General features: G+C 37.8%; 1 protein-coding gene across 2 annotated transcripts; it reads left to right on the top strand.

Annotated features, from left to right (window-relative positions):
• The first annotated feature begins 4,165 nt into the window (after nucleotides 1-4,165).
• LOC148726264 (uncharacterized) lies at nucleotides 4,166-18,642 on the top strand. 2 transcript variants are annotated; one of them, XM_088727000.1, is made up of 8 exons: nucleotides 4,166-4,419; nucleotides 5,349-5,490; nucleotides 6,675-7,357; nucleotides 7,695-7,988; nucleotides 8,932-9,225; nucleotides 10,131-10,424; nucleotides 12,332-12,625; nucleotides 15,138-18,642. In XM_088727000.1, the coding sequence occupies exons 3-8, from the start codon at nucleotides 6,700-6,702 to the stop codon at nucleotides 18,224-18,226; spliced, it is 4,923 nt and encodes a 1,640-aa protein (XP_088583126.1). In that variant the 5' UTR covers nucleotides 4,166-4,419; nucleotides 5,349-5,490; nucleotides 6,675-6,699; the 3' UTR covers nucleotides 18,227-18,642. The 2 variants fall into 2 exon arrangements, with proteins under 2 accessions (XP_088583126.1, XP_088583127.1); XM_088727001.1 differs by lacking the exon at nucleotides 8,932-9,225.
• Nucleotides 18,643-19,285: the final 643 nt, after the last annotated feature.

Consider the following 19,285-nt stretch of genomic DNA (forward strand, 5'->3'; position numbering starts at 1 on the left):
GTACTATTTCATTCTTGTAAGCTTTTCAATGCCTCTTTGTACTATTAGTTGTGAGTATTTATGAAAGAAGACACTGCTTGAACCTTTAATTCCATATTTGGGAAAAATTTGCACCCTCGCTTTTGATTGGCCGGTTAATTAACCTCAGCTCGGTTTTAGGCAATATAAGGGAAGTTAAACGCTTCAAGGTCCTACGCCTTTGATATTATATCATTCTTGTAAGAAGCTAGAAAACTTTTTAACATAACAGCAAGTGGTTTAAGTACAATGCTTTGGACCTCAGTAAGCTGATATTAAGCTAGAAAATTTGAAGAAATGGTGGATTTAAATTATCAAAGCGATTACACATTCTCCCGCTTGTTAGAGTAAGAGCAAACACTCTTAATTCTGAATTCTCCTTATTTATAGAACACCCTTTTCTGTCCTGATTGGGAAATGAAATAATATTCTAAGCAGCCTATAATTAAGCGTAGATAAGGGGAATCCAATTTGCATTCACTCTTCCTTCCATATGTCTTTGGGTGAGTATTATGGAGTAATGTTAATATTTGTCCAATACCTCTGGTAACATTTGTGCTTTTCCTACCGTCTCTCTCGACAGTTTTCAGCCACCAATCCAACTCCATTTTCTCCCTGTTGCCGTTGACAGTGTCCACCTGTATCCCGACTCTAATTGCAGACGATTAACCCAGACTGGTTGGCATAAGTAATTTCGCAGTAAGCAAAGCCTCGTCTTTTGAGTAAAGTAAAGTCTGTTTACGAGCCTAGTGGCCCATTAGGCCGGCGCTTAATTCCGGTTTCTGTAGCATGAAGCGACTAGGAGTATTTCTACTCCCCCCTGGATGGAATACCAGTCCATCGCAGGGTTACCCCCCTGCATTAAATTGCCGGTACCCATTTATACACCTGGGTGAAGAGAGGCACTGTGAGAGTAAAGTGTCTTGCCTAAGAACACAACACAATGTCCCGGCCGGGGCTCGAACCCGGACCACTCGATCCGGAGTCGAGCGCACTAACCATGAGGCCACCGCGCCTCCACTCGGCTTTTGAGTGCAATATCAAAAGAAAAAAAAGACTCAGCTGTTTAAGAGCCGCTGTAGTTTCTAGCAGTCCTGGAGATTACCTTTTTTTCTTAGTTATAGATATTTTTTTGTCTTTTTACCTCCAGCATCATAAGCAAGCGGCAATGTTGTTTTGCCAAATTTGGTTGCACATTCTGCATCAGCTATTTTCTCTCTAGCGTATTGGACCTCGCAACGAGGTTCATCAAAATACGTGTATCACTTTTTTTCACTGGCGTATTGGACCTCGCAACAAATGTGAACAAAATAGTCAAAACCTATATCATCCCTTGGAAAAATTAAATGCCTTATTCTTTTGTGAACTTTTAAAATGTTCTCGCCGAGGAGTCATTGTGCTAAAGATTTTACCCAACTGCACCATACAAAGTAAAAATAACGCGCGAATCGAGTACAAATATTTAAGAAATATCGGACGAGGTTGAGCAAAATATCGTGATTTGTCCGTGGCGGGCAGATCAATTATTTGCCGAAGCCGAAGGCTGAGGCAAATAATTGATGTGCGTGTTTGTTTTCAATTTTTTGGGGGAAGCGGCAAGCGAGTTTCTTGGCTGTTCCGAAAACGCAGAGTGCGGAGTGCGGAGTGCGGAGTGCGGAGTGCGGAGTGCGGAGTGCGGAGTGCGGAGTGCGGAGTGCGGAGTGCGGAGTGCGGAGTGCGGAGTGCGGAGTCTAAAAAAAATTTAAAAAATTAAAAATAAAATGAAACATTTAAAAGAATAATTAAAAACATAAATACACTAGAAATAGAAATTTAAGAAATAAAAATAATAGTTATTAAAAAATTCACGCCCCCTGAAGTGGACTGTTCATATGATATATTAAACTCAAGATTTTCATAACTAGCAGTTCACTTTTACCACTTATTACCAGCTTTAAATGAATATATTAAGTACGTTTATCCCCGTCACATGCCTTTCCATGTCAACTATTGATTGAATGCCTGGGCTAGAGGAGACAACTTATCCCTCAGCCTCTTCCAGGCGTTCGGTTAGTTGAGTCATAGCTCGAAAAGCGGTGAGCGAAAAAATCGGGAAAAAGTGCTTTTTTACTCTGTTTTGCGTTAAAAGCCTTCAAGTACTGTGTATCCATTTAACTTTATTTCCACCTTGAAATCAGTAATTCTCTTCCAGAGAAGATATTAGATTCTACCAGAAAAAAAAAAATACATGGCCGCAGTCACGGTAGTTGCACGTGGAATGGACGAGACAAGCAACCCTGTGCCGTTAAGTGGCTTTTTTTGGGAAAACATTTTATTTTTATAATTTGATTTCTCAAAGTGCAACTTTATCTGTGTATTGACTTGTTTCTCTATTTGTCAATCTACATTTTTCATCTTACTATTTTTCAGCGCTGAATATCTTTCAACGTTTTAGTTTGAGCTTAGCAAGAACTTTAGGACGCGCGGTTGACAAGTTGTGAGAATGGTTCAAGGGTTAATTCACAAGGGCAGTTTATTTTTGGAAAGCAAAGCTTGAGATTGTTTCGAGGCAGTACGGCTTTCCAGCAAAACCAAAGGTGTAATTTCTCTCATTTTCTAGACATGGTCAAAACTGGACTGTTCTTTACTTTTTTTTCCGTAAAATTGAACTGCTAACTGTGAAAATCTTGAGTTTAGTATACCATATGAACAGTCCACTTCAGGCGGCGTGAAATTTTTAATAATTATCGTTTCTATTTCTAGTTTATCTATGTATTTAATTATTCTTTTAATTTTGTTTTTAATTTTTTTTTTAGACTTTTAGACTCCGCACTCCGCACTCCGCACTCCGCACTCGACCCGCACTCCGCACTCGACCCGCACTCCGCACTCCGCACTCCGCACTCCGCACTCCGCACTCCGCACTCCGCACTCCGCACTCCGCACTCCGCACTCCGCACTCCGCACTCCGCACTCCGCACTCCGCACTCCGCACTCCGCACTCCGCACTCCGCACTCCGCACTCCGCACTCCGCACTCCACGTTTTCGGAACAGCCGCTCCTCAACTAACTGAACGCCTGGAAGAGGCTAACTTATTCCTAGTTCCCCTTAATTGTTTCAATTATTTTCGCACCCAAATCATTTTCAGGGCGTGAATAGCATCTTTCAGGATATTTTTTCTTTGTTTTGCTTTAAAGTCTCCAAGTCGTGTGTACCAACCTTACTTTATTTCCAAATCTAAATGGATAATTTTCTACCGGAGAAGATACTAAATTCAAACAGAAAAAAATGATGGCCGCAGTTGCACGTGGAATTGGCGAGGCAAGCGACACGGTGCAGTTAAATGGCTTCTTTAGGAAAATATTTTATTTTTAGAATTTGTTTACTCAAAGTGCAACTTTACTTGTGCAATTAATTATTTCTTTATTTGTCAATCTGCATTTCTCCATCTTACTATTTTTCAGCCCTGAAAAGCTTTCAAGGTTTTAGTTTGAACTTCATCAATCCGCAAATTGCGAGCACTTTAGGACGCGAAGTTGGCATTTAAGTTGTTGAATGGTTCAATAGGCAGTTTATTTTTGGAAAGCAAAGCTTGAGTTTGTTTCGAGGTAACACGGCTTTCCAAAGAAACCGAAGGTGTAATTCTTCACAATTTCTAGACATGGTCAAAACTGGACTGTTTTTTACCTTTTTTTGCTAAAAGTGAACTGTTAGGTATGAAAATCGTGAGTTGAATATGCTATTTGGAGTGAATGAAATATACGCGATATAAACAGTCCACTTCAGGCGGTGTAAAGTTTTTAATAATTATTATTTTTATTGCTAAAATTTCTATTTCTTGTTTGTTTACGTATTTAACTTTTAATTTTTTTTCTTTTTTTTGTAAATGTTTGTTTGTGTTTCCTTTTTTAATTTTTTTTATACTCCGCAGCACTCCGCACTCCGCACTCCGCACTCCGCACTCCGCACTCCGCACTCCGCACTCCGCACTCCGCACTCCGCACTCCTCGTTTTCGGAACAGCCGCGTCGGTGTCTGTTTTTAATTTCTTTTTTTTTATGAATATTACTCAAATGTCACGCACACCTGAAGAGTTAGAGACTTGCTCTTCATTGAGTTCCTCGCGTGATAGCGTGCCGCTTAAAATAGGCTGGTGATGCAATCCTTTGTCCCTACGCGGAAACGAGGCAGTTTCTTCGAATCCATGTTGCTGACTTCTTGATCAAGCCTTCGGTGTAAGCTCTGAGGAAAAGAGCAACTTACAGTAGGACTCTCGTCTTATTATTAGCAATATTATTCACTGTGTCAGCCAAATTGTATATTGTCGAGTTATCATGTGTTTTGCCAAAACACTAGCTGTGTGAGGTCATAAAATGCAGCGGTTTACGAGTTCCGCATCAGCAAGGAAAGACTGAATAAAAGGTAAGTTCTATTTTGACGCTGCTTTACTTTCGAGTTTGGGTAAAACTGTTTTCGTTTCTCTTCTCTATTGCGAAATTTGGCCATAATCGTTCACTAAAGCCAAGCAATGAGTTGTAAACAATTAATGTAAGCTTTGATTAATGGGGAACCAAACATCAACCTTCGTTTCGCTTTCGGTTCACTGGTTGGGTATGGGAGACTTCTGGAATGTTCTTGGATCTGGTTAATATTCTATTTTCTTTAAACTTATTCAAGTTTTGAGGGATTTGTTTTGCGGTATTTGTTTTTGTTTGTGGAATTAATTTGAGGTAGTTTACGCTGCTTTGATTATCTCCATAAAAGTAAGCTCGAAGAGTGGCAGCGCAAACATTTAATTGGAGACTTGTTTACTGTCAGGAAAACAGCAATCATTGCTTTGTTAAAACGATTGCAGTCGTCCTATTGATATGGATTTCTTTGAAAATCAGTAAATTCTTGCTCTAATGAAGCATAAAACGAAAAAGTCTTCAAGACAATGTGTAAAATACTTACCTTAGTTTCTTCGTTTCTTATACATGCAGAACTGTTGTCATTCACATATTGGATATTCAGTCAATTTTGGACAGCTGATAACTAGAGAATTGATGCATGAAAAGTTTGATTATTTGGAGAGCTTTCAATAGATTTGGAGTACATGTGCTGCACAAAGTTTTTAATTTTACCATGCTTTAAGTTACTCACAAAAGTAGAGAGAAATAAATAAACAATATAAGATGGAAGGAAAAATACTACTGACAGTATAAATTATAGATGATAATTAATAGTTGTTTAAACAGTTTTTAATAATTTTTTTAATCTTCATCTTTGGATCAGCTTTTGATGGAATATAAATTTACTTTTAATTATGAACCAGATATGGAAGCCTTTACTCTGCTCCTTTGCTGCTTTAGTGTCTCTGTAGTGATACAGTGGTCAAACGAAGAGATGCAAACAACGAGCAATTGCTAGAGGTTATCAATTTTGGGTGGTCATGCATATTTCTTTCACAACATTTTGAGGAAAAACATTAAAACTGCTGCTTTTGCATCAAAGGTAAGAAAGCACTGAAATGCTCATGTAAATCTGTAAAATGAAACAAATGGAAGAAAAAGGAAAACCTGAAACTTTTTGTACACATACATAGGATATTTAAACACTGTTGATCTATTTTCTTTTGAGCTTCACTGACTCACCTGCTGCAGATATTGGGTTATCAAGTCAAGTTCATGGTTTGCCTTGTTTCCAAACCCAGTTAATCAGTATATTGTTCTCAAACTTTTGTTAACTCAGAGAGAAAAGTCTTTTTTAGCAGATTTTTTTAAAAAAATGTATAAAAATACAATTATTGAATTCAGTTTTTGCATGCTACTAAGAATATCAATCTTTGTGTCTGTGTACCTCTGACCTTGGTTTTAATAATTCATAATAACCAGCTCAACTTCATTCAATTGCTTACCATATCCACAGTCAAAAGCATGAACCAATTGTAACTGAGTATTTGCATGGGCAATAACATTTTCCATCCATACCTCAAAATGCCTTCACTTGAGAGCATTAACTAATTGTTCAATACTTGCCTGGCAGTAACATTTACTCACCAAACCTCATAAATAGTTCCCCACAGTTGAAAGCATGAACCAATTGTTGAGTATTTGCTTGCAGGGCTAGAAAGTTTTCCATCAATACCTTAATTTACCCATAGTAGAAAGCATGAACCAATTGTTTAGTCTTAATTTGCGGGGGCAATAAAGTTTTCCATCCATACCTTAACACATCTGTAAAATTTTGTAAGGAGTTATTCTGAGGCTCTTGTGTTTGGGTTTAACTGGTCCTACAGCCTCCTTCTGGCCACATTTACCTAATACACCATTGGAAGCTTCAGATAGAAAAATTTATTAAAACCACCGATTGTAGAGAGTATTCTGGTTTCAGTGGCCAGTTGTATCCCTGTGGATCAGAGTTGGTTTTTAGGGGAATCACAACAGTAACATGATGAACATTTTAAGTATGAGAATATTATTACATCCTGGCTATCAAAATCTAGTGACGGACGAAGACCATTAACAGGACTACTCCTGTGGCAAAGTCAATTACATGGATCTTATTTGGTAAATGACCAGCCTGCTTACAAGGTCTTTGAATCAATGCAAACAAATCCAGTATGACTGTATGTGCATCTTTATTGTTGTAACTTGAATATCATGTTAATAAGTGTTTTTTTTTTCTCTTACATCAAGGTACTCCTGGCTTCTATCCAGTGAAATGGCAAATTCTTTCTGGGAGCACATGCTTCAGCCATCATATGATGTACTTGAAAGGGAGAGGTGCAAGGCACTCTGCAAAATAACACGTCAAGATGGAGCTGTTGGCTGGGGATGTTTGATTTATGAGCGTAAGGTCCAAAACCCTGATTGGAGTGAGTACTTTATCATAACAAGTTGCAGACTTATTCCAAAAGAGAACTTTGATGCTGAGAAATATCAAGTGGAGTTTACAAAACCAAATTCAAAATCAAAATGTTTTCAGTTGGGGAGTATCATCAAGAAAAGTCCATTCTATAACACATCTGGATTGGTTGTGATTTTTGTTGATTCAGAGTGTTCAGAGCTAAACCATGACCGATTTAGACGCAAGCATTGCAGTATCTTAAAGGATCTTGAACCTAAGATAGGTATAAAGGAAAACAAACCTCTCTTCTGTTATATTGAAAGTAATCGATACAAATACACTGATGGGAAACTTGTTCCTGAAAATGATGATAGTCACCTACCCAGCCCTGCAGAGTGTTGTTCGACTGTTTTACTGGAACAAGGTGAGAGGAACAGTAAAGCAGTTGGAGTTCTAAACTTTGAGGTTAATGAGCAGCAGCTTCTATGTGATCCAGTTTGGTTCAAGAAATCAAGAGTAGAAGACATCTTAGGTGAGTTGAATTGTAGTGTACATGGATCAGGGAATTGTGCAGAATTAAGAAAAGAGGAATCATCTTTTGGCTAAACAAATTAGAGGTGAATGAGATGAGAGCAAAGTAATGCAAAGGGTTGAAGGAGCATAGAAAATGCACTTGATGTAACTCTTTTGTTCAGTCATAATGTCATAATTCTAATGGATAGTTTTGCATTGATATCATTTGTTAAAGACATCATTATACAAGATGAACACTCAATGTCTTAAAGATATGGTTAATTACCTCAAGATGTATTGTTAGTAACAGTTGCATCTGTCAGGAATTAAAAATCCTGATTCAATAATTTTCAAAGGTTTACCTGACAAACCAACCATCCAAAAAGAGGAAGGTGAGGTGGATGTAGAGTTCACTCTAACTTGGTCAGCATCAAATACAAACTGCACCGATGTCAGCCCTGAATACCATCTGGAATGGAGGAAGAAACCGTTGACAGGAGCCAGCAAACTTTGTCAACAAGGAAACACTGATGAAACACACTTCAAAATTACCAATCTTGAGTATAACTCAGAGTATGAAGTGAAACTCTTTGCCTTCAACAGACATGGAGAAAGTGAGCCAGAGATCGTAACATTTAAGACAAAGACTGGTGTGTACCTAATTAATTTCATTTGATTTAACATTTCCCACCTCATTTCAGAACTTTTTGTTTATTGTAACACATGGATGCTTTCTAATGGAAACCATGTAATCTGTCTGAAAAAAATGCCAACATGACTATTGCACACTGAGAGAACAGAGTTTTGTGGGTTTTTTGTTTTTAAATGAGCTTTTGGAGAATCGAAGCAACATAAAATGGTAAAAAATTTGAATGAATGGTAGTGGGCATGTTAATAGTCAGCCAAAAGAAATGATCTGACATATGATTTTGAGAGCCTCTGCATTTAAACTCTTTAACCCCTAACTATCATCAAATTTCTCCTTAAAATATCATCCCTGAATCACACAAGAGTAAGGGAAATGATCACAAGCTATATATCAGAGCCCTAACCTTGTTCAACAAACTCTCCCGATGTCAGCACTGTAGGAAATGTAAAGAGTACCAGGGTGTGAAGGTGTAATATCATTTGTCAAGAAAAAATTTACAATTCTCATGCATGTGTTTTTTTCTACTTTTCAATCACATTTGATTGCAATTACCTTTTAAGTTGATTAGTAGATTAAACCTAAGACTTTGAACTTTTAGTACAAGTTTGAATACAACTGGGCCATGGAAACAATATGAAAATCATTGGCAGTGTAAATCCCCCTCTATCAATACTATTTGTGAAGCCTTAATGGATTTACAATTACTCATGTTTTAGAGTAGAAATAACGTGATTAAACTACTTGACATTCATCAGAAAAAAATTTTAAAGACATTACATTTTAATAGGTTGACCTGGCAAACCAACCACTGTTTTGTGAAGACCTTCTGCATTTTTATTACTTGTGGAAATGATTAATTTACATGTTTATGTGTTTTAATTAGTTACCATGAGTGTTTTACTTTCATCAGAGGCAACATTTAAAAGAAACATTATTTTGCCCAGGTTTACCTGAGAAACCAACCATCACAAATACAGAGAGTGAAGTTGACAATAATTTTACTCTGACCTGGTCATTAGTAGAGGCTAACAGCAGTAATGGCAGCATTAAATACTGTCTGGAATGGAGGAAACAACCCATAATAGGATCCACACAACTGGTTCAACAGGGAAACATTGTGAAAACTCAGTACAAGATAATTGGTCTTGAGTATGGTGCAGAGTACGAAATGAGGCTGTTTGCTGTCAATAGACAAGGAGAGAGTGAGCCAGATGTCAGAACATTTAAGACAAAGAGTGGTATGTACTGTACATGTACATTTATTTAAACTTGTCACTTAATGTTTGGTGGAATTGTTGAAATGGAATAAATTAATAGTGTTGGGTCTTAAATCCAGTAATAGCACAGCTTTTACTTAAAGACAAAGAACTGAGAAACCTTGTGACAACAGGCTTAATACTCATGCTGTAGCTCTCGTATAAGAAAAGAGAATGATTTGCCCAACATTTTTTCACTATGGTCACCTTTGATTTGTTTGTAAATTACACTGATATTAGACTTGTAATTAATTTTTGATGCTGGAAAGAGTAGTTTATCAATCTTTTATTGATGTTTCTTGTTGCATCAATTAGTTGAATTTTTTGCTGGTATTGATTACCAACCAATGATTTTGAAAATGTATGCCTCTGAAAGCAAACACCTCAATGATCATGGCATAGAATTAAAAATCTTTTGTCTGAGTATTTTGATTCAGAGATTACACCCAAATTATTTGCTCTACTACACTTGTACATTTCAGTACCAGTCATTATACTTGTTGTCTTACTTTGAAGTAACATGTTGAGTTTAGATATAACTTTGTGAACTTTGTCATGATTTAATATTTTGGGAAATATGTTTATTGAGTAAATTTTTTTCTAACTTTGTACCTTTTCAGTGAATTGGCAAGGGGGGGGTAAGAATGACTTCTCCGTTTTTGCTGCCCCACCCCCCTCTCTCCTCTACTTAAAAGAAAATCAGGAAGTTGCCTAATCTCAGAGAAGTAATTGAAAAAACTAAAAAGCCCACTTGTTTATTTTAGTGGGGGGGGGGGGGGGATGTTGCTAGGGAATTTAAATTCGTTACACACAGCGATGAATCTAGTTACAGTAAGTATTTTACTTTCATCAGAGACAAAACTATAAAGAATTATTATTTTGAACAGGTTTACCTGAGAAACCCACCATCACAAATGTAGAAAGTGAAGTTGACAAAGATTTCACTGTGACCTGGTCAGAAGTAGAGGCTAATAGCAGTAATTTCAGCATTAAATACCGTCTGGAATGGACGAAACAACCCATGACACAATCCACAGAACTGGTTCAACGGGGAAACATTATGGAAACTCTCTACGAGATAACTGGTCTCGAGTATGACGCAGAGTACGAAGTGAAGCTGTTTGCTGTCAACAAACACGGAGACAGTGAGCCAGACGTCAGAACATTTAAGACAAAGAGTGGTATGTACTGTACCTTAACTTTGAGTAGAATAGTTGCAAATGAAATATATAAATAATTAAATAAATAAATAGTTGGGTTTTAAATCCAGGAGTAACACTGCTTTTCGTAAAACAAAGAATTGAGAAACTTTGTGACAATAGGTTTAACATTCATACCGCAGCACTTGTAAAAGAAAAGACAATGATTTGCCAAACTTTTTCAAACACGCTGAGGCCCATATTGTGAACTTGAAGTCATGATTTAATATTCTGGCATATATGTTTACTGTAAACATTTTTTCAACTATGTACGACCTCATTGTAGGCCAGATCTATACCAAACGTTTTCTGAACTTATAGGCTACCTGCAAGTCACATTAGTTGATCTCCCCTAAAAATTCTACAACCCTATCGTTAGTTCCACATGCATAGTTCCTCCTTTGCCAACTATGCCTATGATATCCATTTTTAGCACTCCTTCAACATTCCTCTAAGTAATGTCTCCTGCCTAGTTCTTCTCTGGGAATCCATACAAATTACTTCTCGATCTTTTCAACTCCACCTCCACTCTCCTCGTACTTAAAAAAAAAACAAAAAAAAACAGCAGGCTGCAAGGTTTCAGAGAAATAATTAAAAAAACTAAAACATCCTCTGGTCTATTCAAGGGGGAGGGGGAGGGGAAGGGGAGGCCTCTGTCGCTAAGGAATTCGAATTCATTACGCACATCGCTGAATGTAGCAATGCTCCGCCTTGAAACGGCTTTTAACCACATTTTTCACCTCGACTGTACTCCCAAACGAGATGAGAACGGAACCAATTGTCACAGGATCTGTTTCAACATTTGTCGTTTGATGATGTAAATATTTCTCCAAGAGCCTGGGACTATTCAGGCAAATAGGTTGACTTAACCAGGGCAATAGAAAGACTAATATGTTGACAATTTTGTGGCCAATTGCAGATTTAGACTTTCCCACGAAGTTAGGTAAACTTCAAAACTTCAAAAATGGCTTTAAAGTATTCAGAGTCAAAAACCTTTTCTTAACTCCAGCTCGGCGGCCTTCTTGATCTCCAAAGTAGCGGCGAAGTCGGAACGCTGTTTTAATTACAAATTGGTGTTTTAGGGACATCCATTACCTAAATGTTCCGAATTGGTCACGAATCAGAAAAAGAAATCTGCTTAAGTGTAAACCAGATCTGAGATATCGTGCACTTGAGAGATCCTCACTGACTTAGAAATTAGCACACCTTTCCATTGAACAGACTTCATTTCATCACATTTTGCCACTTTGAAAGGTTTGCACAAACTAGTACGTAAATTTTCACTGCCTGCTTTCCTTGGTGATGTTAAGGTGGCTGAACACAGTTTTTGCGCGCGCTTTTGCTGATGCAATTGAGTGCATGCCCAAGGATTGTGAAAAACAAACATGACGTCAATGCAGCGTTCATTTGATTTACTCAACACATACCCGAACCATCTGTGCTTTTTTCTATACTTGTACTTGCTTTACTCTACTTGTACATCTCAGTACCAATCATTATACTTGTTGTCTAACTTTGAAGTAACATGTTGAGTTTAGATATAACTTTGCGAACTTTATGTCATGATTTAATATTTTGGGAGAGATGTTTATTGAGTACATTTTTTCCAACTTTGTACCTTTTCAGTGAATTTCCAAGGGGGGGGGGGTAAGAATTACTTCTCCGCTTTTTGCTGCCCCACCCCCCCCTTTCTCCTTTACTTAAAAGAAAATCAGGAAGTTGCCTAATCTCAGAAAAGTAATTGAAAAAACTAAAAATCCACTTGTTTATTTAAGGGGGGGTGTGTTGCTAGGGAATTTAAATTCATTACGCACAGCGATGAATCTAGTTACAGTTAGTATTTCACTTTCATCAGAGACAAAACTCAAGAGAATTATTATTTTGAACAGGTTTACCTGAGAAACCCACCATCACAAATGTAGAAAGTGAAGTTGACAAAGATTTCACTGTGACCTGGTCAGAAGTAGAGGCTAACAGCAGTAATTGCAGCATTAAATACCGTCTGGAATGGACGAAACAACCCATGACACAATCCACAGAACTGGTTCAACGGAAAAACATTGTGGAAACTCACTACGAGATAACTGGTCTCGAGTATGACGCAGAGTACGAATTGAAGCTGTTTGCTGTCAACAAACAAGGAGACAGTGAGCCAGTCGTCAGAACATTTAAGACAAAGAGTGGTATGTACTGTACCTTAACTTTGAGTAGAATAGTTGCAAATGAAATAAATAAATAAATAGTTGGGTCCTAAATCCCAGAGTAACACTGCTTTTCCTAAAACAAAGAATTGAGAAACTTCGTGACAATAGGTTTAATACTCATACCGTAGCGCTTGTAAAAGAAAAGACAATGATTTCCCAAACGTTTTCGAACACGCTGAGGTCCATATTGTGAACTTGAAGTCATGATTTAATATTCTGGCATATTATATGTTTACTGTAAACATTTTTTCAACTATGTACCACCTTATTGTAGGCCAAATCTATACCAAACGTTTTCTGAACTTATAGGCTACCTGCAAGTCACATTAGTTGATCTCCCCTAAAAATTCTACAACTCTATTGTTATTTCCACATGCATAGTTCCTCCTTTGCCAACTATGCCTATGATATCCATTTTTAGCACTCCTTCAACATTCCTCTAGGTAATGTCTCCTGCCTAGTTCTTTCCTGGGAATTCATACAAATTACTTCTCGATCTTTTCAACTCCACCTCCACTCTCCTCGTACTTAAAAAAAAAAAAAAAAAAACAGCCGGTTGCAAGGTTTCAGAGAAGTAATTAAAAAAACTAAAACATCCTCTGGTCTATTCAAGGGGGTGGGGGAGGGGGAGGGAGGCCTCTCTCGCTAAGGAATTCGAATTCATTACGCACATCGCTGAATGTAGCAACGCTCCGCCTTGAAACGGTTTTTAACCAGATTTTTCACCTCGACTGTACTCCCAAACTAGATGAGAACGGAACCAATTGTCACAGCATCTGTTTCAACATCTGTCGTTTGATGATGTAAATATTTCTCTAAGAGCCTGGGACTATTCAGGCAAATAGGTTAACTTAACCAAGGCAATAGAAAGACTAATATGTTGACAATTTTGTTGCCAATTGCAGATTTAGACTTTCCCATGAAGTTAGGTAAACTTCAAAACTTCAAAAATGGTTTTAAAGTATTCAGATTCAAAAATCTTTTCTTAACTCCAGCTCGGCGGCCTTCTTGATCTCCAAAGTAGCGGCTAAGTCGGAACGCTATTCTAATTACAAATTGGTGTTTTAGGTTAAATGTATCCGTTACCTAAAGGTCCCGGATTGGTGACGAATCAGAAAAAGAAATCTGCTTAAGCGTAAAATTGACGGAAATATCTATTTCTGAAACTAGTTGCGACGGGTCTTAAGTGGGGATGGAGTTTGAGAAATGTAGATTTTTCCATCTTTCATGGCTGTAAGTGACTTAACAGGACCGGTCAAGGGTCCTTAATGATACGTCACGCAACTCTTGTCAAGCTATTCTGATAACACTCCACTCCCCTCTCAAGGATAACTTTTTCATGAAATTCATTGTTGTTGTTACCAACCTTATCATGTGAAAGGGGGAAGGGGAGATTTGTTAACAATTGTTACGAATTACAACCTACCATTAATTTTCGTGCGATTCTATTGTATACCAATTTTTTTTGCACATAAGAAAAACACACTCGTTTTGTTAAGTCCAATGATAGTGGTATTAAAATGCTGGTCGCATATACTCATCCGCAGTCAGATCAACTTTGGCTTTTTAAGAACGGTTTTCGCACGATATGAAAATTAACTAAAGGGTTACAAAATAAATAGACCCTTTTCTGGTTTGCTGGCTGATAATGTTCGTGGCTCGGAGACTGCCCAAATGATGTTACATATTTCCTCGAAACTTCGCTTCTAGGCCTTTTAACATAGACTGAGGGCAAAGTTACCAAATGCTGATTGGCTGAGACAGAAGACATTTTTTAATTAATTTTGGTAGTTGCCCCATGCAAGTATTAAAATTTGGAAAACGTTAAAATAGTTTACCTCTTTGCCTAAAAATTTTGTAATTTCATTGATGGCAAATGTTTTTCAACAGGGTTGCTTTGATCTCTTTGACGTTGTTGTACAAAAATAAAACTAAGTGAAAACTGAAATGGCTTTCCACGAACGTGCGTGACAGCGTGCGTTATTGATCTTCCCACTTATTAGAGTTTTGAAAGCACGCGTGAAATCAATCCTTAATTTTACTCGGCCCTCGATTACCCCTGCAAATATTCACTTTTCAGACAGTCTCTCAGCAGTGGACATTGTCACCTGATATTCCAGCTGCCCGAAAGGGTTTGTTTACCTAATATACTTGATTTTTAAGGGAGGAATAACGCTTTAACGAAACAATCTTTCTATCCGTTGGAAAGGGATCGATTTCTCAACTGATAGACACGATAGACACTTTTCAAGCACTCAGCTCTTTGCTAGTTAATCTCCCTCTGCTGAATTCGATAGAAAGTATTTAAACTGCCTTTACTCGTGTTCGCATTATTAATAAGATATTTTCCTTTCCCTTTTCTTTACCCGTATGTCCCTACACAACAGCTTTAAAAGTTCAACCCTGTGGAGTAAGAATTTAGTAAAGTACACAAACTGTTCTCCTCGCGTTCTTGTTATTTATTTAATATTTTCTCTTTCTTAACCTTCAGTCATCACTGCTTACACTACAGCTTTAAAGACTTCCATTACAGACCAAACGGAGTTCCAACCCAAACTGCTTGCCTCTCACACCATCTCCAGCGCGAAAACGGATGAAATATTCACTAATCTTCTCATCCAACATGGAAGAAAACGCCTCACCCGGAATGACGAGACATATGCAAGGAGGGAAGAGACATTTTCAAGGAGTGAAGAGACATATTCAAGGAGTGAAGACCTTGAGTATTTCGGAAAAGTCAGCGGTACTCCAGTTAAGCACTGCGAGGAAATATTTCTTGGCACGTGTAATGATCAGGAGAATCCTAATTCTATTCTTGTCGTTGGAAAAGCAGGGATTGGAAAATCTCTGTTTTGCCAAAAGCTGATTCGCGATTGGGCCAACAACAATTTATTTCAAGCAAGAGAAAACATTAAAATTCCAAATTTGAAATTTGCTTATTTGCTTACTTTCCGTCAGTTGAATTTGCTTGACGAAAAGCCTGTGACTTTAAGAGAAATCTTAAACTATTCTTCGTTTTTAGAAGACAACTCTACCATTGATGACGTTACATTTGAGTATATTGTAAAGCATCCCAGAGAAGTTTTGATTATCCTTGACGGCTATGATGAGTATTCACAGCAAGATTACATCGCTGAAGACTCGGGAAAAAAATATCAGAATAACGCTAGATGTGAAATGCCGGTGGCCGCATTATGTTCAAAAATCATCAAGGGTGAGATACTGAAAGGTTCTGTTGTTGTTGTAACCTCGCGGCCTGATGAATCGGATAAGCTGGGAGGAATCCGTTTTAAACGGTACGTAGAAATTGTGGGATTTTCTTCACAACAGGTTAAAGAATACATTGAAAAGTACTTCAGTGAAAACGAAGATATGAAGAGCGCTGTGCTTGAACATGTCATGAAGAATGAGAACCTAGTCAGTTTTGCTCATATTCCTATGCTCTGTTATCTATTGTGCTTCGAGATGGAGTATACTCTAAACGAAACAAGAAATCCTCGTGACCTTCCTGTCTCAACAACCGAGATTTTCACAAAACTTATTGATATTTTTGAACTTAAGCACTGCTCTGAGTCAGAATACAGACACAAAGAAATTCCTAACAAATTGAAGCCTCCTCCGGTCATTAAAACCACATTAGAGAAATTATCAAAACTTGCGGCAAAACTTCTGCTTGAAAGGAAGCCAACTTTTGATGAAAGCGAGATAGAAGGCGGTTTTGAGTTGGAAGAAGTCATCAAACTGAAAGGTAGCGGTCTTCTTCACTGTGGTCAGTCTTACAGGACTGGTTCGATCAGAACCACGAAACATTTTAGCTTCACACATCTCACTGTCCAAGAATTCTTAGCCGCCCATTGGTTTGTAAAGGAAAATTGTATTCCAGACGAGAAATGCTCTCAAATGGTTTTCCAATTCATGGCTGGTATTTTATCAAGTGAGGGAAAAGACGAACTGATGGAAAATTTGTTGACCAGTAGTCAAGTTTCAGGGGATACATATCGATTTCTCAAAGGAAAGTGTCTGAGTGAGTATCAAGACAAAGAATTCGCTAAAACGTTTATCAGGAATCATCCGCAAGCGTTCAGTCGTTCAGACGGCGTCATGGCATGGTTTGGTTTATCAGATATAGACAGCCTTGCAGTATCATTTGTATTGGACATTATCAGTGAACTAAATAAAGAGGAAGCTGGAGAGGCACAACACAAATGTTCTGATAAGTTCGTCTCAGTTAAGAGGTTGGAGCTTTTAGATTCCCACCTAACAATGTCTGGAATACAACGAGTCTGTAATTCACTGAACAATGAACACTCTCTTGTGTCTGAATTGATGATAGTAGGATCAGTCACTGATACCAATGTTGCCAGTAATAAGATCACTGATACCGGTGTTGCCAGTCTATGTGAAGCTTTACAGCATTCAAGCTGTAAGCTAACCACACTAGATCTGAGTAATAATAAGATCACTGATACCGGTGTTGCCAGTCTATGTGAAGCTTTACAGCATCCAAGCTGTGAGCTAACCACACTAGATCTGTTTGATAATGAGATCACTGATACCGGTGTTGCCAGTCTATGTGAAGCTTTACAGCATCCAAGCTGTAAGCTAACCACACTAGATCTGTTTGATAATAAGATCACTGATACCGGTGTTGCCAGTCTATGTGAAGCTTTACAGCATCCAAGCTGTAAGCTAACCACACTAAATCTGTTTGCTAATGAGATCACTGATCCCGGTGTTGCCAGTCTATGTGAAGCTTTACAGCATCCAAGCAGTAAGCTAACCACACTATATGTGAGTAATAATAAGATCACTGATACCGGTGTTGCCAGTCTATGTGAAGCTTTACAGCATCCAAGCTGTAAGCTAACCACACTACATCTGAGTGGTAATAGTATCACTTATACCGGTGTTGCCAGTCTATGTGAAGCTTTACAGCATCCAAGCTGTAAGCTAACCACACTACATCTGAGTGGTAATAGTATCACTGATTCCGGTGTTGCCAGTCTATGTGAAGCTTTACAGCATCCAAGCTGTAAGCTAACCACACTAAATCTGAAGTTTAATAAGATCACTGATACCGGTGTTGCCAGTCTATGTGAGGCTTTACAGCATCCAAGCTGTAAGCTAACCACACTAAATCTGTTCGATAATATGATCACTGATTCCGGTGTTGCCAGTCTATGTGAAGCTTTACAGCATCCAAGCTGTAAGCTAACCACACTAGTTCTGAGTGATCTTAAGATCACTGACACCGGTGTTGCCAGTCTATGTGAAGCTTTACAGCATCCAAGCTGTAAGCTAGCCACACTAATTCTGAATCGTATTATGATCACTGATACCGGTGTTGCCAGTCTATGTGAAGCTTTACAGCATCCAAGCTGTAAGCTAACCACACTAAATCTGAGGTTTAATAAGATCACTGATACCGGTGTTGCCAGTCTATGTGAAGCGTTACAGAATCCAAGCTGTACGCTAACCAGACTAGATATTCGGTGTAATTATAGTATTAGTGAGTTAAAAAAAAAATCTGTTCAAGCCATAGTGGAGAAATACAGACCAGGTTTTGAACTTAAAATTTAGAAATATAGCTATTTAAAGCACTTTCTGTAAAAGTGTGAAGCAGCGTCAAACTAATCTACATCATTAGCTTACAAGAGATCTCTCCAATTTATTTTAATGATCTTAGTTTTAAGCTAAATCTTAAAAAAGGAACAGTTACGAAATGGTTGGAAACAAAATATTTTGAATCATTACTGATCATAGTAGAACTTTATGGGAAAAGGCTGTCGTGAAAGCAGCTTGAAGCCTGAAAACGTTAATAGTTTTTCTGGACTTGATAGTTTATTATTATAGGTACTTAAAGTAACTTTTGTAGATCTTTTTTTCTGGGTCAACGAGAGTTACAAAGTACTTGAACTGTTATAGCTCAATGTGAGTGAAATAAAACGATTGTTGTAAATATAATCGCATTGAATAAAGAATTTGTTGATAGGTTGCTCGCTGAGAATATATTGCTTCCTATACGTTTGGTTTGTGGGTTTAATTGCCTGAACCTTTTTACTCTCAAGATCTGATTGTAAATTCTTCCCCCTAGTTGATACATATTTCCTAGTCAATTAGTTACGAGAATTTGGTGTTAGATTTGTAGTACTAAGTGTTAAATTCTCATTACCTGTTTGCCAGATAATATATGGATATCACAGGGAGAAGTTAAATGTTAATCACTGGCATTTTCTGAAAAAAGGCTTGTTTTCTTGCACTTACTCGATTTCGAACTCATTCTTGAGCCATTCTTGAACCGAGCCAATTATTGCAAAGATAGGTTGCGGGATTAAATTTTTTATTGCGTGAACCAAGCCAATTTATCGTACAGGTTTATGCCTTCAGTAGTTTTTGGTTTTTGCATGCACCGTTATATGACGTAAAACCGAAGGAGAGTGCAGATCACGGTTAAGTTGTTGAAGTGAGCGCTAACAGGGAAGTTTTAATTATTTAATACAAAAATCGCTCTCTAGGCCATGGTGACACAGACTTCAGATTCCACGTTGCCCTGTATATTCTACGTAATAGATTGCAGATTACGTCAAAATGTGGAAAGGAAAAAAAGTTTGCACACGAGGCTCAGTCGAGTGTGTCACC

Source organism: Stylophora pistillata, chromosome 7 (genome assembly GCF_964205215.1).
Source record: "Stylophora pistillata chromosome 7, jaStyPist1.2, whole genome shotgun sequence".
Taxonomy (NCBI): domain Eukaryota; kingdom Metazoa; phylum Cnidaria; class Anthozoa; order Scleractinia; family Pocilloporidae; genus Stylophora; species Stylophora pistillata.